Source organism: Martes martes (genome assembly GCF_963455335.1).
Source record: "Martes martes genome assembly, chromosome: 10".
NCBI lineage: Eukaryota > Metazoa > Chordata > Mammalia > Carnivora > Mustelidae > Martes > Martes martes.
Genome location: NC_137898.1, coordinates 78,172,923 through 78,199,416, shown reverse-complemented (window position 1 = coordinate 78,199,416; position 26,494 = coordinate 78,172,923). Strand labels below are relative to the sequence as shown.

At 47.3% G+C, this 26,494-nt stretch overlaps 1 protein-coding gene across 1 annotated transcript in view; it reads right to left on the bottom strand.

Annotated features, from left to right (window-relative positions):
• AMOTL1 (angiomotin like 1) overlaps positions 1-26,494 on the bottom strand; it is a 154,016-nt gene that overhangs the window by 100,585 nt on the left and 26,937 nt on the right. The window contains exon 5 of the mRNA XM_080816054.1: positions 14,870-14,920. Coding sequence (XP_080672180.1) covers positions 14,870-14,920 — 51 coding nt within the window. The remainder of the gene's footprint in view (positions 1-14,869; positions 14,921-26,494) is intronic.

Here is a 26,494-nt window from a genome sequence, read left to right as displayed (position 1 = left end):
AGAAAAGTTCAGGGTAGAGGGGGGAATAATTAGAAATAACTGAAAAAAGTAAGAGCAAAAACAGAAGGACTGACTGGAAGGATTCACCAAAAGCACAACAGAGTTTGAAAGAAGGCAGAGCGACGGGAGAGCAGCAATGGCCTATTCATCCAATCGTTCCTTCAAAACATATTATTGGTGACATGGACGAATAAGCCACACACTCTGCCAGGAGTGTGAATGCCTTCGAATGGGCTCTGTCTTGCTAACATGTACATAAATAAACCTATAATTACACAATGGTCTATGTGTGATGAACAGGAGCAGGGCACAGTAACAGAGACTAAGGAGGGAGAAGGGGGCTGGAAAGGGAGGGCATCTCCAAGATGGTGCAGGAGAAGGGAGAGCGTTCCAGCTGGGCAAACAGCATGTGCAAAGATTCTGAAGCAGAGAAGAGCTCAATGAGAGGGAAGAACTTAAAGGAGACAAAGGGAGGAGAGGGCCCGCAGGGATGGGCCCTGGAAGAGTTCCACAGGAATGTTACCAGTCTCCTCTACCCAGTGTCTGCAAACGGTCCCTTTCCAGTCAACCTTTATGAGGTAAGGTGTACACAAGATGAATTTCAAATTAAGTGGGAGAGAGAAAAGGAACATCAGAAAATGAACAACTTGGGATAAACAATAACAAGAGGACCAAATGGAAGCAAACTGAAAGCCGTCTCTCCGAGGCTTTCACTGACAATGAGGAAAAACCCCAGATCTCAGTACCAGTGGGGCAGTTGTTCTGAAATTTACCTGCATCATAGTCACCTGAACAGTTTGTTAAAACAGAGAGCAGTCAGGGGTGTACCCCCCCCAGATATTCTGATTCAGGGGGTCAGGGAGGGGCCCCAGAATTGCATTTCTAACAAGTTCCCAGATAGGCTGATGCCACTGGTCCATGGGCTACACTTTGAGAACTTCTGGTATAAGCCATTTGGGGACCTACATTTCCAAGTACTCAGAATCCCAGCCTAAATGAAGAAACAGATCTCTTGCTTACTGTAGAAGAATGAACAGAACCCAGTGTTCTGTCTTGAACCAGCATGCACAGAGTGGTGTCTATTCTGTGCCTGGTGATTTCGTGCATGATCTCATTTTATCCATACCCAATGCCCTGCACAGCTAGCGCGATCATCCGTGTTTTACACATGAGGTAAAGAGGCAGGGTGAGATTAGGCAAATTTCCAGAGATCACGCAATACACAAGTGACAGAGTCGGGATTCGAGCCTGTGTTCAGAGCGGAGCTGTGTTGCTTCCCAAGCAGGCAGCTCTTCCTCCCGGGTCTCCTGGACAGCAGAGATGCCTCTCCGTATTCCAGGCCTCATCGCACCACTAGAAGGCACCACGTGGCCTGCCCCTAGTACCATTAGTGATGAATCTAGGTGGTCTCCATTGACTCCGTTGAACTTGTTACTAAGTTCTTCGCTTTCCTTATGGGAGGGAGCAAGATCTATGAAGCTAGACACGTGACAGACCAGAGGTCGTTTTCCATCTGTGGCACTCAGTACTGAGTTGCAAGTATTCTAAAACACAGGCTGAGCAGTCAGATGGGCCTGGCACCAACCTCCCCTCTGCCACTTATTGGTTACATGACTGGTTATACGACCCGACTTTATTAAAGTTCAGTTTTTCTTCCTTTAATAAGTAGTAATTACAAGTAGCATCCACCTCAAGGTGTTGTGAGAAATGCATGAGTCAGTTTCATGTAAAGTATGAGGCTCTTAGCGTGGTGCTTAGCAAGCAACAAACACTCCGTAATTATTAGCTATTATTACTACCCTGTTATGCATTTTCTTTCAAAATATGGTCATTGTAAGAGGAGATTTAATTGTTGCTGTGCTAGATACACGGTTTCTTTTTGTTTACATTTCTCCAGTCTGGGAATATTTCATTGGTAGATCCAGGAAATATGAGCAACTGCATTGTGATTTGAGCCCCTCACTCCCCAATTAAGAAAAAACATCCCCATATACCCTTACAGACAAAACAGGGGAAAAATGGATTTGATATTTTGGGTAAATTTAAAATATTAAGAAACCATTGCCAATGAGTATGGATTGGTGGAGTGACAGTAACTTGGACGGGAGTTTGAGATCAAGGGGGTCTGATGATCCCAGTATGCCCAGTATTGGTCAAGCTGTATGTGAGGCCATGTGCTCAGTTCTTGAAGGCAGGTTACAGGGAAATCTTCCTCACCTAGAGAGCACTCTGCAGATGTGGAGCAGGATGGAATGAAGAAAGCAGAACGTGTTAAGAAAGGTTCATTGTGTGGAGAAGATTAAGATACAATTTGATAGCTATCTTCAAATATTTTGGTAGCTTTCAGAAAGAAAGGAAGAACAGACTCATTCTCTATTTGCCATATAACACTCTAGAGCATTGTTTTTTAAACGGTAGTTGGCAACCCATTAGTAGAAATCAATGCAACAGGCTAAGGAGCATTTTAAATAAGTAAAAGAGAACATAATGGAAAATACCAGATGCAGCCAATCTAATAAGGGTAATTACTATCCCATACACCTTCTGTTTTAGTTATATTTATGTTAAAATTTGTATGTGTATGTCTCAATGTAAAATGTATCCTGATGTTGGGTCGCAGTAAGAAAAAATGTTGAAAGCTCTAGAAGACAAAACACAGACGACTGGGTACAAGAAACAGGAAGTCGGGTTTTCACTCCCTTGCTACAAAGAAACTGTTATAATAATGGTCCCTGCTTAGCAACACCAGGCTTACTCAGGCGGGGGGACCCCCCAACACATACATCTCCCCTCCGGTGATGCTCTAGCACAGGCTGAGTGCTGATGCCTAACAGAAGGAGGGCACTGAGTGTCCACTCCTAGGAGGACACGGAGATGTTCTGACTCTCCAAAAGAGAAAAGATCGGACCTGAGCGTCTGTTATAAGAGAGAATAGAGAAAATGAAAGCCTAAATATGCAGACTCCAGAAGCCATGTGGCCTACACAGGAGAAGGAGTTGCTCTGAGTTGATAGGTTACACACAAGGAACATGGGTCAAATCCCTGAAGTTGTTTAGGATTCCTACTCTTGGACGGATTTAGTCTCCCACCTTCTTTTCTAATTGAGGTGATAAAAGGACACAGACATCAGCAATCAGGTCTCATTGACAGAAGCACCTAAATGGAGTCCCGTATGGACTGGATACCTGGTGATAGGAACTGAGCTGTGTTTTATCACGCCTCCTAAATGAGCGAACTAAAATCCAGTGTAAACAACAGGAAGTCCCCAGACGCTGCTCCCACACTGAGGGCTGCCCAATAGAACACGTGACACCAGTTGCATTTGAATTTCAGAAAAGCAACAAAATCTCTTTAGTATAGTATGTCTCCAATATTGCAGAGAACATGCATACACTTACAAAAAATCATTTGTCGTTTATCTAAAATTAATTTAACTGGGTGTCCTCTGTTTTTGTTTGCTAATTCTGACAAATACCTGCCCACACTGGGTTATGTCCCTACACCCACCTTACAAGATTCCTCGGTAAACAATGTGGAATGTCAGCACCAAGGAGCTGATAGTCCTAAAACGTAACAATGATGCTAATAATGGGAAACAGGAGTGAAATTCAAATGAACATGGTGTTAAAGGCTTTGTCCCACTGAACTCCCCTGGGCCAAATGTAAGGACCTTTAGAGAGCAGGACAGACTCCGTGAGCCATCAGGACTGGCCCAGCATTTAAGGAAGGAGTTAATGGGGCACATTCCCACTTTGTAGAGTTTCCATGCTCAACCCCAGGTAGAATGAGGGAGAAGAGTCAGCTTCGTTCACCTGCTCTCCATTATTTAGCACTCAATGATGTGATCCCTAAAGGAGGAGGTGACAGCTATTCTAAGACAGACATGATGCCGTTCATGCCTGGCACCCTTGCTCTCTTACAGGTCATGCTGGGAAGAATGGACCTCCTCCAGGAAGCCTGCCAGGCCTCCGCTTGACCTCCATGATTGAGTCTCTTCTCTGGGGTCCCAGGCCCTCCTTGTGTTCTGCCCTGATTGCACTTACCATAGTAATAATAATTACAACCACACGTGGAATGTCAGCTACTTTGCATGTACTATCTTATTTGATCCCTCCCAATAACCCTATGAAGTAGGTATTTGCATTCCCATATCACAGATGAGTAAACTGAGGTCTAGAGAATTTAGATAACCCACTCAAGGTCCCCCATCAGTAAGTACCCAACAGCTAGGAGGAGCCAGAGCTCCACTTTTTAAATTTTCTGTTAATTGGTCTTTCTCCCTGACTAAGGTCATCATTTCTTTGAGGAGAGGATTGTGTCCCTTCACCCTGCTGCCCCCAAGCCTAGCCTGCAGTGTGCGACAAGTTGGTATGCAGGATTGTAAACGGGTCAGCCCATATTTTTACAGTCAGATAGACCTGATTGCAAATCGCGGTTCTGCCAAGAATCTGCCACTGAGGCTCAGGAGTCTGAATTCTCATAATTTACTCCGGAATTCAGGATGGTGGGTTAAGAACCCAAGCAGTAAAGACCAGAGCTGGGCTCAAGCCCTGGCTCTACCACCCACCAGGTGGGACTTGGCAAGTCATTTAACTTGTCCAAGCTTCAGTTCCCCATCTGTAAAGTGAGGCAAATCCTAGTACCTGCCTCACAGGATTGTTTCAAGATGACTGACATAAATTTCTTAGCCAGATACTTAATACATGGAAAGCACTCAACAAATATCAGCTCTTTTTATTATGGTGCATTTAAAACTGCCATTTGAACTGGAGTAAATAAATTTTGGTTAACTACTGGCATATGTATTACAAGTTTTAAACATAGTTTTTATTCAGGAGATCAGAACCTGGGGGAAATAAACCCCATCACGTAAATAATTTAGGGGAAACTTATTTTCAAATAACTAATCAAAGCAGAATTTAGTCTTTTTAGTATGTACACAACACTGAAAGAGTTTCCAGAAAAGGAAAGAAATACCATGAGAATGTCACAATGGGAGTGTGGGATCAGGGCTACCATGATCAGTTGTGTAGGCTGCTCACTGCACAAGAGTGCCAGGCTGAGGGAGTGAACGAGGCAGAGGTGGGAGGCTGAAATCTAGCAGGCACTCTACCCACTAAACTGAGAACCCCATCTGTGCTCTTCATCCACCTGGAGGGGATGATTTTTGTCCAATTTGTTCAAAGGCACTCTTTGAGTTTGTTGTGGCTCTGGCTTTATAGTTTTGTGGTTGATTCTTTTTCCCTTTTCTCTGCTTTCAGTGTCACTAGATGAGTAGACTAGGAAAGGAGAAATGGGATGGAGTTCAGGGAAGGAAGACATACGCAAAAATGATGAGGAAAGTGGAGGGCAGGGAGGAGGCAGCGAAAATGGATAACATTCACTAAATGCTGGCTATTTGTCAGGCATTGTCCTAAGTGCTTTAGATGCGCTAACTGGTTTGATCCTATATGACAAGGGGAGCCACTGGAGGTGAAGGCAGTGGGGGTCACACGAGCTTAACCCATACGAGGGTCGCACAGGACAGAAAACTGCCTGCCATACCCTAGTCCATAGCAAATGTTCAGAATCTGGAATCCCTTTTTTAAGTTTGGAGGGGAGGCAGCAAATGTCTTTTCAAGCCAAAAGGGAAATGTTTTGTGTTAAGGACACAGCCTTAAGTTCTCTGGCTGTACAACCATGAAAGCTACAGCAATGGACTTTTGTTTTTGGTCAACAGTCAGTGAGGGGCAAACCTGTGGCAGACAGAGACCCCAATGTCCCGGCAGGCTACACCTCCCAGCACTAGATCTCATCATTCAGCTCCCCTTCAGCCCCAAACTTTCTGCAGGGTTCATTACAGACCAGATTCTGCACCCACAGCTCCCTTCTCTATTCTCTTAAAAACCTGAAGTTTCCATAAAATATTTACTGTTAAGCAGTGGCCTGAAAGCAGCTATAGTGCCTGCTATTCCCGGTAGTGTTATTAAAAAAAAAAAAAAAAAAACCCTCTGAGTTTGAAAATAAATCTTGCTACCAGGTGGTCAGTAATCTTGCCAACTCTGGATTTGGGGGTATAAAGGTCACGGGGAGAGGCGAATTAGGCAGAGATAAATATATATACACATTTGACATTAAAATAACCACACATGTGTGCCATGATGATGAACGTCCGTGACTAGCGAGCCTGTAAGGAGAGCGTTTCAGCAGCCAGCACACAGCTAGAGACAGCAAAACCACCCCTGAACATCTGTTTCCCCCATTTTGCCAAAGAGCAGTCTTTTTTTATCCTTTTTTATAATTTGACCTGTTCTCTTTTCTGGCAGAGGGCCCTAGGAAGGCAAGCACTGCTTTTTCTGTCCGTATTCCAACTTAAGATGGGAAAAGGGAAGCAGGAACAAGAGCAGGAAGCGGGAGGAGGCAGACAAAGAGAAACAGAGGCACAGATGAGGCCTGAGGCAGGGGAGGGAGACCAAGAGCAAGAGGTGGGAAGAGAGGGAGAGGAGGAACACAGAGACACCGAGAGAGAGCACACAAGAGATACCAAATCATTTCAAGCGCCCACCCTGAGCAAAACTGATTGGAGAAAAATACAAACAAAAAGGGCAGATTCGAGAATGATCATCCAGTAGGAAGGTGACCCAGAAATCATAACCACAGTACTCCTGAACACAGAACTCCTGATCATGCTGGTTAATAACACTCTAAATTCCAGTAGGGCTCAAAACCGATGAAACATTATTGTTCATAGGTAGTCACATTGTGTTTAATAGTCATGTGTAACTGAACACAGGCCTATATATTTCTAGTAAAAACATCTCTCTGGCAAGGAAAATGCCCTTCCCGTTTTCCTGTGTAGTGTGTGTGTATGTGTGTGTTTTATTCCATTATTCCGTATCTGCTTCCTTGCTCTTTCTTCTCTTTAGCCAAGGTAAATAACCATTTATCCCCCAGAATTTATTGTCATTTCCCTTTCCTGCTCCCTTCTCTCTCCCAACCAGAACACCCTAGAAGCAAGCTTCATCTCCTGGGCAATGCACAGCATCATTTTGCAAACAAACATCATGTTTGTTGGATGGTGAATTTTATACCTGAGCCTGAGCCCACCTGTCCTTAGGTACGTTTTCAGATTCCTCTCCAAGCTCCTACTGCCCTGCCCCAAATTACGCTGCTGCCAAAGCTTAGTTTCCTTCAGAAATAGCACAAGCACCATCACCACCAGGAAGCCATCAGAGGTTTCCTGTCGCAGGGACTCGGCTGCAATACAGAGCAGGGAGAGCGGGAAGTGAGTGAAGGAAGAAGCCAGAAGGAGTGATCTGGATGTTGCTTCAGATCCCGTTATGGAAAATTCCTTTGGAGCATATTGATCGTTATTTGTTAGTCTAAAAACAAATAAATATACACATATATAGCTCTGAGCCCTCACCCTTCATGCATTTATTCAGCAAATATGTACAGAACCGCCCTATACCACACTGCGAGGCCCTGCGATGGTTCCTTCTATGTAATTTATCGCATTCAACCCACAACCAAATGCCCCTGGGAGGAGGGCAACTTGCACAGTCTCCTCCCCAGGAAACCGAGATTGGCTCTGGAGCCAGAGATTATTATTTTTTCGGTTAATTAATTAATCGCTTTACTTTAGAGACAGCACAGAGGGAGAGGGAGAAGCAAGCTCCCCGCTAAGCAGGGAGCTCAATGTGGGACTTGATCCCAGGCCCCTGGGATCACAACCGCAGCTGAAGGCAGACGCTTAACTGACTGAGGCACCCAGGAGCCCCAGAGATTACACTTTTAATCTAAGGTTTGCCTCTAACTAGCTGTGTGATTTGAGGAAGATAATTTAACCAGTGTGAGACTCTGTTTCCTCCTCCATAATGCGAAAATAATTCCTCCTGCTCCCTGGAGTTGTTCTGAGGATGAAATGAGCTGATATCCCCAACCAGATCCAGCACAGAACAGACTGAGTTGCCCAGATTTAGGCAATACACCAATGGTGAACTCTTCTGTGGCTGTTCCGTGGGAGCCAGGAGGCAGGCCCGCACCCTGAGGCAGGGTGAGGTTTCCTGCGAAGGGAACTGAATTTCCCCCTGTCAGTCACCCTGAGAGAAAGCTGAAGGGGAGTGAACACTCTATGAGATTAGGCTTTGTTTGGGGTTGGGGTAGGAGGAATGCAGGACAGACAGGCTTCCAAGGGTGGAGAGATCTGGGGCAGATCCCAGGCTGGGGTGACTGGCCCTAGCTGTCTGGACAGCCAGTGCAGGGCAGGGAGCCAATCCGATCCCAGACTCTCGGTGGCTCTGGGCTTGTGCAGTAATGAGAAGGCCCCGCCGGGCCACTCTGAGGCTGAAAGAGCACAGAGAAGAGTGGTATCTTCATCCCTGCAGCCCGCAGAGGGTAGGACACCGGGAAGCCAGCCAGGCTCGCAAGTGAAGGCCAAGCCTCCAGGTTCTGGAATGAGCAGGGGTGGCAGCAGCCTGGCCAGTGCCGTGTGGCCACCAGTTTCTGAAGAACAGAGGACACGGAGCAGTTAACAGTGTCCATGGGCCTCAGTGAGGTGTGTGGTGGATTTTAGCTCCCCCAGCAAAAGCCTAGAGCAGCCAGAACTGACAGGACGCAAATAAGCGCTCCTGAGAATTCCGGGAAATAACACTGGAGGGTGGTCTTAAAGAAAGACTTGATCTGTTAATATGGGCAAGCCAGTCCTCAGAAGTCGATATATTTGAGGGCATCAGTGTGGGTGACATGATTCAAAATCCAAGCTGGGAAGCCATGTAGATAGTTTATACATGTAAAGTGCCCAGCACAGAATAAGCGAATGAAAAGCCCGGTATCTTCCTCCTTATTCATCCCCATATAATGAGAAGGAAGAAACTTTGGATGCAGGATACAGGTGACTTGGAACAAGATTTGTTCATAACTCTTGAGCCTTGCTGCAGCCCCCAACCTAGGGTTGGGGAGGGCAAGTGGGAGACAATATTATTTCATTTAAATGCCAAATTAAACCTTTCAGAAGGTTTCGACCATACTTAGGTATCAGAGCGCTCACCTAGGGACATGAAAACAGTAAACGATTATTGATGGCCGCTGCATTTGAGCACTAATCCTACAATGCATTCATTCACTCTCACCCCCAGGGTCTGAGGCCAATACCATTACTATCCCCATCGTGTCAGCTGGGGCCCTAGCAGGAAATGGACGGTGTGCCCAGGCTGTGCCTGAAGACGGTCTAATGAAGGCCATGCGGACAACACTGGGCCAAGCAGGGTTAAGGGGAAAGAAGCCCCCTAAGGACATCCATAGTGGGGAGCCACTGCCAGCCTAGGTCAGGAGAGGAGATTCCAGAATCCAGCAAGATCTAATGCCATGAGGGTGACTCTGGAGGAGCCGTGGCTGAGGAGGACACAGCCTGCCAGGAAGGGAATTAGTCTCTTGACATCTCTTTCTTTCCACCACCTCCCTCCCCACCACGCCCTCATATCCTGCCAGTGCCTCTCACTGGCCCAATCCAACTAGGAGCCAGATGGTACTTTCCAAAAGGTATGTTTTCCAGGGCATAGAGCAGAATGGCAAAGGATGGCGGGTGGGTCTGGCAGAACATCAGAGAGTAGCTGATGCATGGTCTTAGAAATAGGAAATGGAGATCCAGAGAAGTCATTTGCTCAAGGTCATAAAGCAAGTAAAAGGCAGAGCAAAATTTAAGCCCACACAGTATGACTTCAGGTCCATGTTCTTAACCACTAAGACAGGATTTCTTTAAAAGCTTACTAATTATCCAACACCTCTTTCCACCTGCACCCCACCCAATCATTCTTCAGTTAACAGACTCCACCTTACTCCCACCTCCATTTCCCGGTCCTCTTGGAGCTAGGTGTGGCCACCTGACTCAAGTTCAGGCCAAAGGAATGTAAGTGAAATGACGTGCCCAGCTTTCAGGTTGTACCCTCTGTTTTCCTTTTGTCTTTCCTATAGACTGGAATGCAGACGTGATGGTAGGAGCAGAAGCAGCCACCCTAAACTGTGTGGAAGCAACACTTCAGGACTTCAGAGCACAATGAAGCCACCATAGCAGCCCTGGCCTGCTTAGCTTATGCTCTAGGTGAAAGAGAAACTAACTTGCTTCGTGTTTAAGTCACTGTCATTTTAGCCTTTGTTATAGCAGCGAAGCCAGTATTCTATATCATACAGAGACCAAGCACCTGCATGGCCAGGATGTGACTCCATCATTGCTTTGAGCAACATGTCTAGTAGAGAGAGCTCGTGATCACCAATGTAAGCGTTCTTCCTGGCAGACTGCTAGACTACATTTCCCGTCCTCCCCCTTCTAGGCGAGGCAATGGGACTAGTTCTCACCTTCGGAATATGAGAAGTGAGTCTGTTACCTCCAGGTTGAGACAACTCAACACAAGACTATAACGCAAGTGAGAAAACCGCCTGGATCATGGCAAGCTGCAAACTCATCTTGTATCTAAGGAGGGCAAGGGTATAGGCTGGTACACATTTAAGTTATTATTTTAAAGAAGTTACACTCACGTTATCATTTATTCTAATAAAGCCCATACATCCTGCTTGAATGTGGAAGGTAAGAGTTGCATAGGGAAACTCCTTTTCACGGTATACCTGCCCTCAGCAGAGTTAGCCCTGTGGCTCCCAAGAATGCTGTGGTCAAGAGCACTCCCTCAGGACTCTGGGGGAAGCTCACAGGGTCTGAGCACTGACAGCCACAACTGAGCTTAGTGGGGTGAGCCAGAGGGTCAGGCCCAAAGGGCAACTGATTAAGAGAGGTGAAGGGAACACGGGAGCTGTCTGCTTTTCGATGGTGAGAAGTGACCTGCCCCCCATTTTTGCTAATGTCCAAATTTTCTAAAATAAGCACATGTTACTTTTATACTGAAAAACAGTTTTAAAACTTTGACTTTTAAGAAAGGTAAAAAATAAACAGGATAAGACTTAAGAAGGAACAAAGGAGAGAGCTCCAGGGCACAGGTCGAAGGATTCTGTCCCTGAGTGCATGGCTATAACAAGCAGAGGGGCCAACCTTAAAGATAGGTACCCGAGAAGGCAAAGCATCCCAGGGATGACCCTCTTTCACTCATTCAACAAGCATTCACTGAAGCCATGCTCTATGTGGCCGCTAGATTTACATACAATGCGGTGGCCACTGTCTAGTGCAGTAGCTCACAACCTTGGCTACTCACGGGAATCACTCAAAATTTAATTTAATTTAATTTAATTTTTTAAGTAGGTTCCATGCTCATTCATTTATTTATTTTTTAAGTAGGTTTAAGATTTGGACACTTAACTGCCTAAGCTACCCAGGCACACCAGAAATGTGATTTTGAAAAGGCACACTGCTAAAACACTGTTACTTGGGACCACACTGTGGAAATTCTAATGTAACTGCTCCGGGTGAAGGCTTGGTCTCAGGACTTTTACTGTGCAGGGTGGACAACCACCAGGAGGATGTGACACATGGGCTTAGTGTTGAAAGACGGGTAGGAGAAAAGGAGAAGAGGGAAGGGAACATGCAGGTGCAGGAAACAGAGCTGAATTTTGTGGACTGCCCCTGGCTCAAAAGTGATTAGAAAGTTAGAGAAGGTGGAGGGTGATGCAGATCATGGAGGTCCTCCCATGGCTAACCAAGTACATATCCTCTAGGTAGGGGAGTCGATAAAAGTTACTAGATAGGGGCAGACATGGGCACATCTGGATTCACCTCAAATCTCCAGGAGTTCCTTCTTACCCACTCAGATGGCCAGTACTTCTGCCCATGGGTGGGACAACAGAAAGGCAACGAAGAGGTGTGAACTTTGTCTCCTTGAAAAATGGCACCATCACAGAGAGAGAGCTTATTTCCAGATTCTCCGTCACAGGCAGCCTTCAATACAGCACTCATCGAGAGATAGACTCTTGTCTCCACTGCCTTTCCAAATCCCCTTTTCCTGTAAGTTAATTTCATTACACTATCTTGCTGAACACTGAGAATAAACCTGATAAGGGGCCAATGTAGTTCATTTGGAGACTTAGATGAAAATCTGGAGGTGAAACCAACCACCAATCACAAGAAAGTAGCGGGGTTGCCACCAAAGGCTTCAGATGGAAAACCATTCCATGTGCTGCTTCAGGGACAAATTACTAAATAATTCAATTGACCTGATCAAATCCCTGAGCATCTGTTTCTGTAGACCAGGTAGTTGCAGAGAAATTTCTAGAAATAAAAATGGTGTTGGTTAATAGGTGAGACAAGTGGTAAAAGCCATTCCATCCTTCATGCGCATAAGTACCTTTCAAATGAAAAATAATAATAATAGTATAACAGCACCAAGCAGTTGCTGAAGACCTGTGCATACAACGCCTGGTGCTAGGGCTTTACAGACACCATCTACAACATCCATGCGAGGCCCCATTCGGGTGAGGAGATAACTGAGGCTCAGAGCAGTTTAGTTGCCTACCCAAGGTCACAAGTAAGTACAATGATAGAATTCAGACTAAGTTTTTGTTTGTTTGTTTGGGGGGGGGCAGGCAGAGGGAGAGAGAGAATCCCAAGCAAGTTCCACACCCAGTGGGGAGCCCAACTCAGGACTCAATCTTACTACCCTGAGACCATGATCTGAGCCAAAATCAAGAGCTGGATGCTTTAACCTACTGAGCCATGCAGGATCTCCTCAAACTAAGTTTTTATCACTTCCCTCTTCTTCTTCAGGTCCCTAATATTCTGGCCAGGGGTTGATTCCATGCTCCCCTGTGTTCCAGAAAGAATGACAAGCTCATCAACTGCTGTAAGAGGCATTTTTCCCACTGTGCTTCTAAGAAAAGCACCAAAAACCGTAATGACTCTTTCCAAGGGAGAGATGCCAGCTTCCTCTTTGATCTGAGCAGCATGGAAACAATGTAGTCCCATCCAGTGAGCAGCTCTGTCAGGGGGAGAATACCCCTTTGTAGACACCATGCACACGAACAATATGGCGCATGAATATAAATAATAAATACCCAGAGGAGGCTATGGTCCTCCTTCGGCTCGGGGCTCCTCGCAGCATCTGGATGATCCCTTAGAGGTCACCTAGTACAGCACCAGCTTCTCAAAGATGAGAAAACAGGCTAGTGACCATATCTATTAAGGATGACGAAGCAGTGAAAACCCTGGTGTCAGGCTCTCAGCCGTGTGTTTTCTTTTCTCAGGCATCCCACAATCTCAGGGCCCAAGAGGGAACCCCACGGTTCTGGTAAAACTCTCATCTCCTCGTGAGAAACTGGGCATTTCCCACAGGTGAACGGAGGAGAAAGAAGGTTGCTTTCTTATTCTCTACCACGAATTTGCAGGGCTGTCCCTATTTATCAGGGCCTTAGCACTGAGCGCAGCCCAATCTCTTGCTCTGGGAAGTAGCTTTGGAAATGGAAGAAGGTCAAACACCTGGGCCTTTCTGGTACATAAATCATCCTGTGAATGCAAACTCAATTTAGGAATTATACAGACGGTCTCTCAGAGCAAGGAATGCTCAGCCTGCCTTTGCTTATGCTTATCTATGATTTAAGGGAGCCAAATAGCTTCTGTCACAGTGTGGAGTGCCGACGGTGGTGTCATTAATACACAATTATACACGAGTGGAGCAGATCACCAAGAATCTGTCCTCTTAATAAATCACTTCATGCAAAGCTGTTGTTTAGATGGCATTTTCATTTCTTAAAAGGATTCGCTATAGTGAGCCTTTGAAAGCTAGTTTTGTTTATGCATTTAATCTATGATTCCATTTACAGAGACAGGATTGCCTCCCAACTCGTCAGAAACACATCTCCTGAACCAAACAAGGTACCATCTCCTGCCTCAGAATACCAGCCTTGATCCAGACCTATTTTGGGTGCCTGGCTCAGGGAAATGAATGGAAGCATCCAGGAGGTGGAATTTTATTTAGGAGGAGAGGCGGACCAGAAACAAGGCTGTGAATGTTACTGTGGATAAACATTTTTCAACAGCTGTCATTCCAGGGAGGAAGGCAAGATTTTTAAGCTGGTGATAAGAAAACAGCAAGGACAGATTTGACAGCCCAGATTGTGAGCAGCTAAACTAAACCGGAAAGTCGGGGGGGGGGGGGCAGGGGGGAGGACCAACCACTGAGCCACCAAAGTGAGACTGGGTGGCAGGAATATTTAGAGGGATCCTGACAATGCAGATTTCCTTCCCTCTGCACAAGGAAGGTATGACAGTCTGTCTGTGACAGGAGTGTCGCAGTTCAACCACAAATCTACACTTATAGGGACAGGCACTAACCACAGGAGGAAGAAATGCCCTATGCCCAGACACCTACAGGCTGAATGAGGAACAGAAACCAGGGAGGAACGTAGTTCCCAGGTCCTGACTAGACCGCCGCCCTTCGGGGTCCCCGACTTGGTTAAATTCAGGTTATGGACCACCTTCACCATGCCCTTCTCGCCGAGGTACTTGGCAAGACAGAGCCAGCCACCGGTGAGTCTTTCCAGGCAAGATGAGTCCGGCTGCTTCCGGAGGCCCCAGGCCAGGAAATTTGCTGTGCCTTGCTCCTCGGAGCAGCACCATCGACCTGGACACACAGGGACACAGGGACACAGAGACACAGACACAGACACAGACACACACACACACACACACACACACACACACACACACACACACACACACGGCGCGCGCGCGCGCCACATCTGGCACTTTCCCCGCCACCCCAAAGCACACGCACCGAGAAAAAAGGTCGGTCCCCGCTGCGAAAGGATCGTGACCGCCCCCCCCCCCGGAAATGTCCTCTGCCCCCTTCCCTCCTCCCCTGCGGCGGAGAGTGTCTAGGCGCCCCCAAACTCGCGGTTTCTCGGTTTCTTCAGAGGGCGGAATTCCGAGAAGAAAAGGCAAAAGGGCTAGACTTACCTAACTCCTCCGGGCTGTAGGGCGCGGGAGAGGCTTCCACAAACTCACTGTCTGGAGGAAGAAAGAAAGCAGAAAACAAAAACAGAATCGCAGTCATTCAGGGCAAACGGATTAAGCATCTGTTACCGAGCAGGTCCCCTAGAAAAGCGCGGGTTTCTCTCTCCCACCGATGGGAGTCCGTGGACCCGGCGGCCAGGCGGGATTCGGGACACCCCATCCAAGGCGGGTAAGAAATTGCCCAAGCAACTTGCGGGGACAATTCGGATCGGGGACCGAGCGTCTCCCAGGCGCGGGCAGGTGCGCGCCAACTTTCCGCGGGTGCGACCCCGCGGGTCCCCGGGCCGGCCGCGCCTGGCCGCGGCGACCTCATCTTGAGCCCTCAGCCGGAGGGGAGCATCGCTGCATCCGCCAGGCCTCGCGTTGACGCCCCGGCGCCTAGAAGCCCCAAAGTTTCGCAGCGAGTCCGGGAGGCCCGCGGGCGCGCGGCAGTGGCGGCGGCGAGCTCCCCGCGCCCACCAGGCAGGGCGCCCCGCGCGCATCCCCGCCGCCGGTTGCTAGGCGACCGCGGCCGTCACGCGCGGCAGCGGCGCGCGCGCTGCCTCCCGACTCCCCGTTGGAGGGTGTCCTCCCCCGCCCCCGCCCCCTCTGACCATTTATTAAAAACCGGAGCATAACCAGTTCTAAAACGATTCCTGCCTTCTTGTATGACGTCCGCCCCACTCCGCTGCTTGGAAGACCGTTTGTTCTGGGCAGGATTTTCTAAGCTCAAGTCTGTCTTGCCCCAGGGGAGAAAGAGCTTCGAGTGCTCCCAACCCCCTTCTTCTTTTTGAACCTGAATTCTAACTGCAGTCCAAGCAATACTTCCTCCCCTTAAGAGACCACCTGGTTCAAACCGCGAAGGTAGTATGTTTCCATTTCAAAGGCAGGAAGACTGAGCCTCCGAAGTTAAATAACTCAGGGATAGGGCTGCACAGCACTGTGAATGTGTGTGTGTGAGTGTGTGTGTGTGTGTGAGAGAGAGAGAGAGAGAGAGAGAGAGACTGAGGAGAGCAGAGCAGTGCTGCTTCTACTACATAGAGAGTTGAGTGGTTTTAAAGCAGGACGTACAGACAGAAGTTATGATCTGAGAGTCCAAGATGCAGGTCCTGAAGTCATTCATATTCGATTGTGGGAACTTCCCTCTGTGGGGCGGTGACCTGAATAACTTGGGCAGATGCATTTTGCATTTTCCCCCAGGACTGACTCACTGCTCTGCCTGGGACAGCTCTGGGCTTTAGGGATGTGCTCCACAGAGCAAGACCTCCCTGATGCCAGGAGGAGTTAAGAGGAAGGAAGGAGGAAACTTGGGAAATGGCTGTCCCTTCTCTGTCCTTGTCCTTGGAGACTAACAGTGGGAGTCAACAGTCTGGGCAACCTCTGGGGAGCCGTCTAGTCTCCGAGAGACCAGATCCAGATCGCCAGCGGCGGCAGCCTGAGGGCCCCCGGATCTGTGCCAGTGTGTTCCAATTCTGTAAACACTCAGCCCTCTTTGGGTTTTCCACTGTCAGCTTTTGGTTTACAAATTACCTGGGAGGGTGGAAAGAAGCCACTGTGGCCAGCCATTGCTCGAGGAGGAATGCTGGCGAAGCAGGGCGGGGCTTCGTCCCTGAGCCACCTAGCCTGCCTCTCTCTGTCCTCTTCTTTTTTCTCACTCCTGACAGTTGGAGCTCCCAAATTCAAGAGGTGAAATGTGCTGGGTGAAAGTTTGCAGGCATCACTCCATCCTCTCCCCCCTCCCAGGATCCTCCCATTCGCCCTTAGGAATTCATGGTTCATCACCAGCACAATCCCTCATATCCTTAGCCTCTTCACGGTTCCATTCAGTTTCTTACTCTGATCCAAACCTGACTCTCCCTGAATATAACAGACCATGTAAGCCACCACCTCTATTTATTGTAGCCATCTTCAGACCCTTGGATTATTCCACCTCATTCCTTGAAGAGAGGAGCACTTAGATCACTGTCACTTTCCCTAGTACTATTCCTGTGTATTTCTTATTTTGCATATACATAGTGGATTCTTCTTATACTCTGGTCTCTCACCTCTTCAACATTATCTCCTTTCCTTGCCATCCTCCAACTGTCCCAGCTCCCTGCTCTCACAGTGACACCATCCTTAATCTTAATGTCAAGCACTCTACTCTCTACCCACTACCTCCTACCTTTCCAGTCTACTCTGTTATCTTAATCCAGTGTCTCACCTATGATTTCCTTATCCCATGACCTTTTCTCTGTCCCTTACTCTTCTCATGACCTCTCTTCCTCCTTTATCTACCTTAGTATCTGGGTTCATTATTGCCTTTTCTCTGTTACGTACACCTTCAGATTCATCTCCCCCCACCCCGTCTCTCCGTAATATTTACCTGGAAAAACCACAACCCCGATAAAATCTGATTCTCCACTTTCTGTCAGCACCCAGCTAAACATGATTGGAGAAACACAGCATCATACCTTATTTCCAGTTCATGATCGCTGACCTCAAGCAGACCTGTGCACAGCCCAGCCATCCCTCTCCATTTGTTTGCACTACTTCTCCTTCTCCTCTCCTCTTACTATGGGTGAACTATCTCTACTCCATCTAAGGCCACATCCCCCATTGTGGATCAGATCCTGTCCCCTCTTATGTGGCTTTTCCCCCTTCCTACCTAAATTACTGTTCTCCTCTGTCCTAGAGCATTCCCATCAGTATACAGACATTCCACTATGCTCACTCTTTCTTGACACCACCTCTTTCCCCAACTGAGGCTCCCAATTCTCAGCTGCCCTCTACAACAAAATTCATCAAAAGAATCGTCAAGGCTCATTGTGTCTACTTCTTTCTTTTGCTCTTAAAGGCAAACAAGTTTCTAGTTCACCAGTCTTCCAAAGTAGCCCTTGCCATGGTCAAGACTGCCTTTGCCACTTCCAATGGCCAGTTCTTGGTCCCAATAGTAGCTTTTGATCCACTGATCGCACGTGTGGATGGGCTCAGGTGACTTGAAGTTTAGTGTCCTCTGTGTCCCCGTCTTATTGAGAAGCCATTAGTCTTTGTGTGCTAAGAGAGATGATCTATGGAGGACCTTGGTTCTGATGTCAGTTCTGCTACTAGTTAGTAATTTAATTTCTATAAACTGTAGTTCCTCTGATAATGGAAATCATATCACACCCGACTCATAAGATTGTGTAATTGGAGTGCATAATAAACTAATGCACTTGGAGCCCCCAGAAGAGACACTGTCATATTTTGAAAATCAGGTAATATATTAGTTATCATTGGATGGCAAACTCCTTTACAGCTGAGAAAAAGGGGCTCTTTACTTTCTTTCAACAACTTTGAGTTGTCAGAGGATGCTTCAAATTAAGGGCAAGGTCACATTGTCCTGACTTCAGCTGTATTCTCAGAGTTGACTTGTAGGTTGGTTAGATGGCAGTGGGAGAAGGTTTTCCCCAGGGGAAGAGCAAAATAAATGTGCTACTTGGCAGGAAGGTTCTAAAGCCTGTCAAACTCTTCTACCTCACAATGGCATGCCCTTCAATTTGCTCCTACAGATCAATGCCTAATAAACCAAGAGATTTCCTTACAACACTTGTTATTTGAATTTCCTAATCACTCTAAGGTTAATGAGAAAATATGTTTCTTGTTTTGATCTTTGCCTTTGAAAAATATTAAATATATGATTTCAGTTTCCTATCTTAGAAATTGAGCAGAGCAGACAATGCTATTCCCTGTTATTCAAACACTTATGGGGGATTGCCCATGCTTCCAGGACTGTGCTAAGTACTGCGGAGGCAAAGGGGACGGGAATAGGCTCCTGCCCTCCCTTCGCTTCCCATCTAATACAGGATTCACAGGACCTTATAGAACCTCAGGCCATGTCCAAAGTGCCTACGTATGCTTGACTTCTATAAGCCCCTTATAAAGAAATGGTTATGCTGGACGGTCTCTGATCTATAAAGGACAGTGCACAGTCTTACAGGTTGGAAGCTCAGCTCTGTCGATTTCAGAAGGCACGCTCAGGGATGTTACTAAATCTCTGAGAACCTTGGTGTCCTGACTTATTTCACTGGACAGTCAGAAGCAAACCGGCAAAGTCTGAGACAGAGCCCACACTATGTGTGCTTGCTAAATGTGCCTTCCTGTCCAACATAGAGGGCCCGACCATGCCGAGTCCTCTCTTTAGACTGTTCTAGAAGGAGAGCGGTCCTCATACACCATGGTACCTGCAGACAGGATCCCCAAGTTGCTCCTCCTGTTTCTAGGACAGCACTTGTTAGAGAGAGGGACGTGTGGGGAGAAGGGCAAGGAGGAAATATGTCTGGGACTCAGGTTTTCCATAGAAACAGATTACAGAAGGGGCTAAGATCTAATGTCCACTTTTAGTATTGTTTGCTACATCATGAGTTGAATAGGTTTTGGAAGCTAGCCTGGGAACCCAACCCCTAGTTTCAATATTCATATGAATATATATATATATATATATATATATATATATATGTCAACTAATTGTTATTATCTACACAAATAATATATGTTCTAGGTAAAGGAAAAATTACTTACTACAGATAAGTATAAACTAAAAAATGAATTCCACTTTTTCATCCTATTGTGGTCTCCAACCCCAGACTGACACACCATCCACAACCTCTTGTGTGTCCTGGGAGAGAATTTTTTAGGCATATCCAAATGTATAAATGAATTGTTTAACCAAGTCATATATCATACTACAGATTCCAAATTCAAGGAAATAAATTTCTAAGTGAAGTTTTGGTCCAACTCCAATCATAAGCTGGAGTGTGACTATTTTCTGTTTAGAGGGCAAGAGATTGCACACACACACACAAACAAACAAACAAAAAACAGAGAAAAAAGGTCCTATCCATTAGCAGATAAAAACGTGAACAAAATGTAGACATTGGAAGGATGATGGTTCGGTTATCTGGAAAGCTCCATCTGAGCCCTCATTCCTTGGTGAATGAAGTATGGTCATATAGCAACATTGGCTCTAACTCTAGAATCTAAGGAATTCTTAGGTCCATCTCTCAAGCCAAGAGCACCCTGCAGATGCTTTTGGGGTGGCTAGAATAGGGCTCTGAGCACAGTGCCCATCACTAACACCCTGCTGAGTTGGCAAGGGTTGCACCTGGCCAGGCTATGGCCACTCCAGTCTGAGAGTGTCATCATCCCCTAGCCAACTCTGCCCACATGTTGCAGGGCCTGCCTTGACCATAGGCTCTGCTTGGAGGAAAGGCCACTGACTGGGCATATTGTTGTGTCCAGCCAGTCTGCTCTGACTCTTGGGTCCCCAGGAGCTACACCACTGCTGGGTCACTGGAGAAGAGAAATAGATGAGAGTCTCATACAGGTACAGCTTCTTCCTCCAAGAAATGGGCAAGGGGCTAAATGCCATGTGGGGAGACTTTTTTGCAGCTAAAGTCTGTTATCCATTCCCTTTGCAAGAAAGAGCTGCACAAATTCCATCATAACAATTTCTGAATGATAGCTAGAGGCTGCTGGGATCTGTCCACAGCCTTCCCAACCCCAGTGCCTGGAAGGACACCAATTTCAAGCATGAAAGACAGAAAGAAGTGGGCTGAGCCCTCCCTCTACCTTCCTCTCCTCCCTGACATCGCCCTTTGCTCATCTTCTCATCAGGTAGCCTTCTGTCTCCTGGAGGCCCTCTGCTAGTTAAGGGCAGAGCAGCGAAGCCGAGTATGTCGGCCGCCCCACCTCCTTCTCCCTGGAGAGCAGGAGCAGGACTGATTTAGGAGGGAAGAATGGGCCATAGCTGCCTGAGCACAGCACGACTCTCTTCTGTTATCCTGTCTCTTATCTGTGTCCTCTTAGCACAGGCCAACCAAGGACAAATGTATCCCCACCCATAAGGTTTCCTCAGAAAGAAATTTGCACTAAAATGCTCATGGTATTAGCTCCAGGGCTGAATCCACCCAAAGGACAATCTCCCCTCCTCCTAGGGTTTAATATGTGTGTGTGTGTGTGTGTGTGTGTGTGTGTGTGTGTGTGTATTATATATATATATATTATATATATTATATATAATATATATTATTATATTACACATAATATATTATATTAATTATAATTAATATATTATAATATATAATATATTATATTACATGTAATATATATTATGTGTGTGTATGTATGTATATAAATATATATGCATTTTAAGCACAACCCAACTTCTTTATAATTCTTAATGAGACGGAGAATGAAAACATAGTTGCTTTATTTCCCTTAAATGAAAATCAAAACCTCAGGTAACTGCGTTAAGTGTTTTATAGCTTCCAGAAGAAAGAAACGGGTTCCATGGGAAGAGAGTTAGCTATCTTGCCCCTGAGAAAAAGTCCTTATCCTTAGCAGAAACAATACAAGCCAAGAGATGACAGGATACTATGTCTGCCAGGATGTCAAGGACTCGTTTGGGTGAAGACGTCAAATAATTTCTCCGAACAATCCGGAGGCCAACGCAGTAGGCGCTACAAACAAGGGCAAGGTGCTTCGTGAGATCCACGAACAAACTGTCCATCCAGCCCTCCAGGATTCCCATTACTAAGTATGAAATAAAGATGAAGATTTAAAAGACTCCTCACTCAACATCGTATCAAAGGAAATAAACTCTGGCTGAGCCAAGAAACTACTGGAAGGTATATATGGACATGAATCAGAATAAAGAACCATTCCAAAAATACACACAGAAAAAGGTCCCCGCAGAGGAAAATCATACACTTCCAACTCGCACTCAGTTGGATCTATTGAATGAAATCAGACAAAATACCCTGTGTTAAGATTAAGGGGGTGGGTGGGGGGAAACATTTGCTGCAATTGAAGTCTGTGACCAAACCATTAAAAAATAAATCCATTGCATGCATGTGAGTCCCTGCTGAGACGCAGATACCTGCCCCTTCTCGAGTTTTCCACCTGAGTTTCCTGGACCGGGGCCGAGACCAACTCTCCTTTCAGAGACTGCAAATAGTCCGCCCGGCCTGCGCGGGGCGTCTCTTCTTCCACCTTGAGATGGTTTCTCCAAGAAGCTATGGCCCCACCAGTGAACATAGCCTAGGTGCTGGAAGGAGCCGCAGAAACCAGGGCCCTCACATTGCCACTAGTCTTTGGTGCGTCTCCCTGGTGAGTCTCCAAACCTGCCAGACCGTGAGCGCCTCAGGGCAATGTAAACTGAAACGACATTTATGGAATTTGTTCAAACAAATGCCAAAAGAGGGGACTGTGGGTAACAGATTCCATTGTGTTAGTCTTTTTACCACACCATATGCAAGAGGAATAAGCGAAAAAGAATCAAGCCTCACAGAAAGGTGGAGATGCCAGATGGTGTTGTCCTTTGAAACCAACATACAGGGTGGCTCCACGGTTAGGCGACCGACTCCAGGTTTCGGCTCAGGTCACGATCTCAGGGTTTTGAGATCTAGCCCCACGTCGGGCTCCACAGGGCGTCTGCTCGAAGATTCTCTCCCTCTGGCTCACCCCCCACTGTCTCTCTCTCTCTCAAATAAATAAATCATTAAAGAAAGAAAAGAAGCCAACAATCAAGGAAGTAAAATGGACACAGCATAGCCTGGCAACAGAAAGACCTGAGTTCAAAAGTGAGCTGGGCCGGCGTTTGCTGTAGGAGCTTGCCTCCCCAAGGCTCAGTTTCCTCATCTGCAAAATGGGGATAGGCAATGACACCTTGATGAGATTTTAGTGAGAATTTACTTGAAATCAAATAACGTTGGCAGCAGCGCCGGGCACGCCTGCCGCCCCCGAAAGAGTCCCTCCTTTCCTTCCCGACTGATGTTAACACTCTCCCTGACCTTGAGGGAGACCAGAAGGGAAATATGCTCCTTCCTGTTTCTGCACCCATGCTGGGGCAGGGTCATGGCCTTTCCACCAGGTGTGGGTTCCTGAACTTCCTGCCTCTCTCCGAGTGAGGAGCGTAAGCAGGTTGGGTCCCCTGGGAAGAAGGGAGGACAGTAGGATTCCGGAGAGCTGAGTGAGCACATCTGTAACAGGGAGAAAAGTGTTTTAGAGAACCATTAAGAAAGGATGCGGAGGGCGCCTCTCCTGCGCCAAATCCCCACACAGATGACGTGGCAGCTGGCAAATCGAAGGATCAGCTGGTGATATCCCAGCCAGACATAGAGCTCTGGCCAAACCCTGGCCAACCCCTTCTATTGGATGTGTCCGGGACTGCAGACACAGTGTGGAAATGTGTTCCAGACCTTTACAAGGAATTTGAAAAACCACACACCCAGACCCTGGAGGGTGTTTTCAGGAGTGTAGGAAGCAAGAGTGGCAGAGGGACTTTCCTCCAGAAACTCCATTTCACCCCCAGGCATCCTGAGCTCTCCTTGCCAGCTTTCCGGGGGCTGTCCCTCTCTAATGGCAGCCCGAGATGCTCCAAGGATAACAGAGAGACAGATGTCGTGTGGATCTGGCCCCGCCTCCGGGCCTATGACTCACCAGGATGACAGAGCTTCCCTGGCAGATATCACAGTTCTCAGAGGACTCCATGAAGCCAAGAACAAAACCCCAAGGCTTGGACCCCTCCAGGACTTTCTCTGGGACTGCACTAGAAACGGAAACTCTCTTAGCCCACACTGGTCTCAGAAGTGGAGCTGCCAGTACCAGCCAGTGGTGGGAGAGCTGGTGCAGGGCTTAGGGCATGGAGAAGAGATGCTCAGAAGCAGGTGGGTCAAGGCCTTGGCAATGGATTAGCTGCAGTGGCCGTAGGAGGGTCTTGGATGATAATACACTCACTGCAACAGCACTGTTAATTTTCTGGGCCTGCTCCGAGCCAGTGCTCTTTTCTACTATGACAAAGAAATAACCAGCAATAAAAATCTATAACTGGCCCACCGGAGCCTTAAACCGAGAAGGCAGAGTAGGGAGTGTTGGAGGCTAAAGGGAGGAGCAATGGCCTATCATGGCTCGGGGTCAGGCAGATCCAAGTTCAAATACCCACTCTGCCATTCAGCAGCAAAAGGACCTTGTGCAAGCCTCGTGTCAGCCTCTTTGTGCTGTTTCATTTATAAAACAAGAATAAGGCTGTGCGAATGAATTGAGATCATCTCTTTCTATATGAAAAAGGCTCAGCATAATGTCTGGTGCAATGTATATACCTTGACTTTTCCTTTTTATTTTCTTTCTTTCTTTCTTTTTTTTTTTTTTTTGGTGATTACTCCAATTCTGAATTAGCTTTGTCCCAGAGCGCTTACCCTTCCTTTATTTCTGAGTGCAAGTTCCCATTTTGGTTCCCTCTCTAGTCCTCTCAGAACCTGAGCCCTTTCCCTGAATCCCAGCCCAGGCTTTGGAGAACCACCCCACTACCAGCTGCCCAGAAGGATGTCCAAGTCCAGCTCATTGATCTTCTGTCACGATGCTCCACCCACATACCACCCTGATACCATACTGTGTCTCAGATGCCTCCCTCATTGCATACTGGATGGGGACAGATGCCTATCAGGGTACCTGTCACCCAATAGAGCTAAGTTCCTCCAGTAGCCCCAGAAGCTTATCCCTTACTTGAGAATAGGGACTCCCCATTTGGCAGGTCTGTCCCCATCCTACTAGTCAGCCATGCCCCGAAGATGGTAGATACATGACAAGGTGAACTCATGGTGGGATGCAGTGGTTTGCAGAGTTGGTCACAATAAGCAGCTTTCAGCCCCCACTTTGTCCCAGAGATCCCGATCCTGAAAGCCTCTGAAATTCTATGCTGGGGGCTTCTGTCGCCTAGGTTACGAAAGCAGGACAGACAAAGCACACCTCCTTCCTTTCTCTCCTCTGCCTGCAGACTTTTGTGAACCAGCTTGGAGTGGGGAAGGAAATGCTAGGGGTGCGCTGAACATCCCGGAAAGTGATACGCTGGGATCAAGGGACAGTTGTTCAAAGTCCAGCTGGGTTGACACTGTCAAAGATGGCTCTTGGGGAGGGTAGAGATACCCATGGGACACAATCCTGCTCCCAGTTCACCTGGAGCCCCCCAGCCACCCGCCAGTAGATATACACACATCAACCATTTGCTGAGCTGCTTGCAAAAGGGATGCAGAGGTGAATAAAGTGAGACTTGGCCTCAAGAAGCCCAAGACTGTCTGGGATAGGGACCATCACAGCCTAGTGGGGTAGGCACTGTGACCCGGAATCTGTTAGTTCTATGGGAGTGCCGAGGTTGGGACCTGTGTTCTCACCTGGGTAGGGTGGGTAGGTGGGGGCAGGAGGAGACCCCAGAATAGATGACATCAACTGAAGCTTTGGGAATGGGGGGGAAGGCGCCAAGCAGAAGGCAAGCCCTAGGAACCACCATGCAGAGGCTCCCAGTGTGTGAGTGCGGGATGCATCCAAGGTGCCAGCGGCGGTCCATTCAGCGATGGAGGGTTTGTGTTCAGTAGCGAACAGCAGGAGACAGGTCTAGAGAGGCAGGCAGAGGTCTGATCGGGAAGGGCTGTGTGTTGAGCCAAGGAGGTTCCACTATATGCCATGTGAGGTGAGGAAATACTGGTGTAAGAACCTCTAAAAAGTGGCAAGGGGGACAGGGGTACAGGGCACAAGGGAGAACAGCTGTTGGCTCTTTGCTAAGCTCATCCAAGTTTTCTCCAAGTGCTGATCTTCCCCATGGGCAATCCCCTCTCCCCCGCTGTGAACCATAATCTTGGCTGGGGATGTACCTGGATGCAGTGCCGTGTGGGTGACCCCACTTTTGGGACGAGCACGGCAGAGTGTGTCTTAGTGATCCCCATGCCTACCTTGCTCTCAGGTTCCCAGTGCTTGGCACATAGTAGATGCTCAGTATTGGTTGAATGAATGAATGAGCAACAATGGGAGGCATAACCTTACTAAAACTTTCATGCGAATGTGTTAACCTCAGTGGCCTTTCTCTCCCTAGCCACAGAATGGCTCCTATCACCAAAGTAGATCTCTCTTAGATTTGGGGAATGGGGTGGGGGTGGACCCTTAGACCTGAAAGAGGCCCACAGCTCTGTAGGGGGATTATGGTTCTTACATGTGCATGAACTATGAAACTGACAACATCCCTATCACTTCATGCTGAACTGTTAATCAGATGTTACACAAGGAAAAGGAAGGGACAGGAGCTGACCTACTCTGTTTATACTGGTTGTATTATCTTCAGTGCCAGTCTCTGCAGAGCTGTTGAGAGGAGAGGTGACAAGATAAGCAGGAATACAAGGACAACCGGGGGGCTCCATTGGGAGCGTCCCACTAGTGATTTCGGCTCAGGTCATCATTTCAGGGTCCTGACTTCGTGCCTGGCGTTGGGCTCCACGCTCAGCCAGGAGTCCACTTGAGATTCTCTCTTTCCCTCTGCTCCTCCTCTCACTCGCACATGCTCTCACTCGCTCTAAATAAATAAATAAATCTTTAAAAAAAGAAAAAAAAAAGGTAACCAGGAATACAGTGCCTGACACATGTTAGGTGCTCAGATGTGTATGACTAACCTCCTACCTGGCTAGGGTAAGGGCTCCGTAAATGAAAGTTTGCATAACTCACGGTCCTTATCAGAGCCTTATGAAGTAGGCATTCTTACTCTCATGTTAGAGCTGAGAAAATGATAAGCTCTCTGGCCACAAAGCT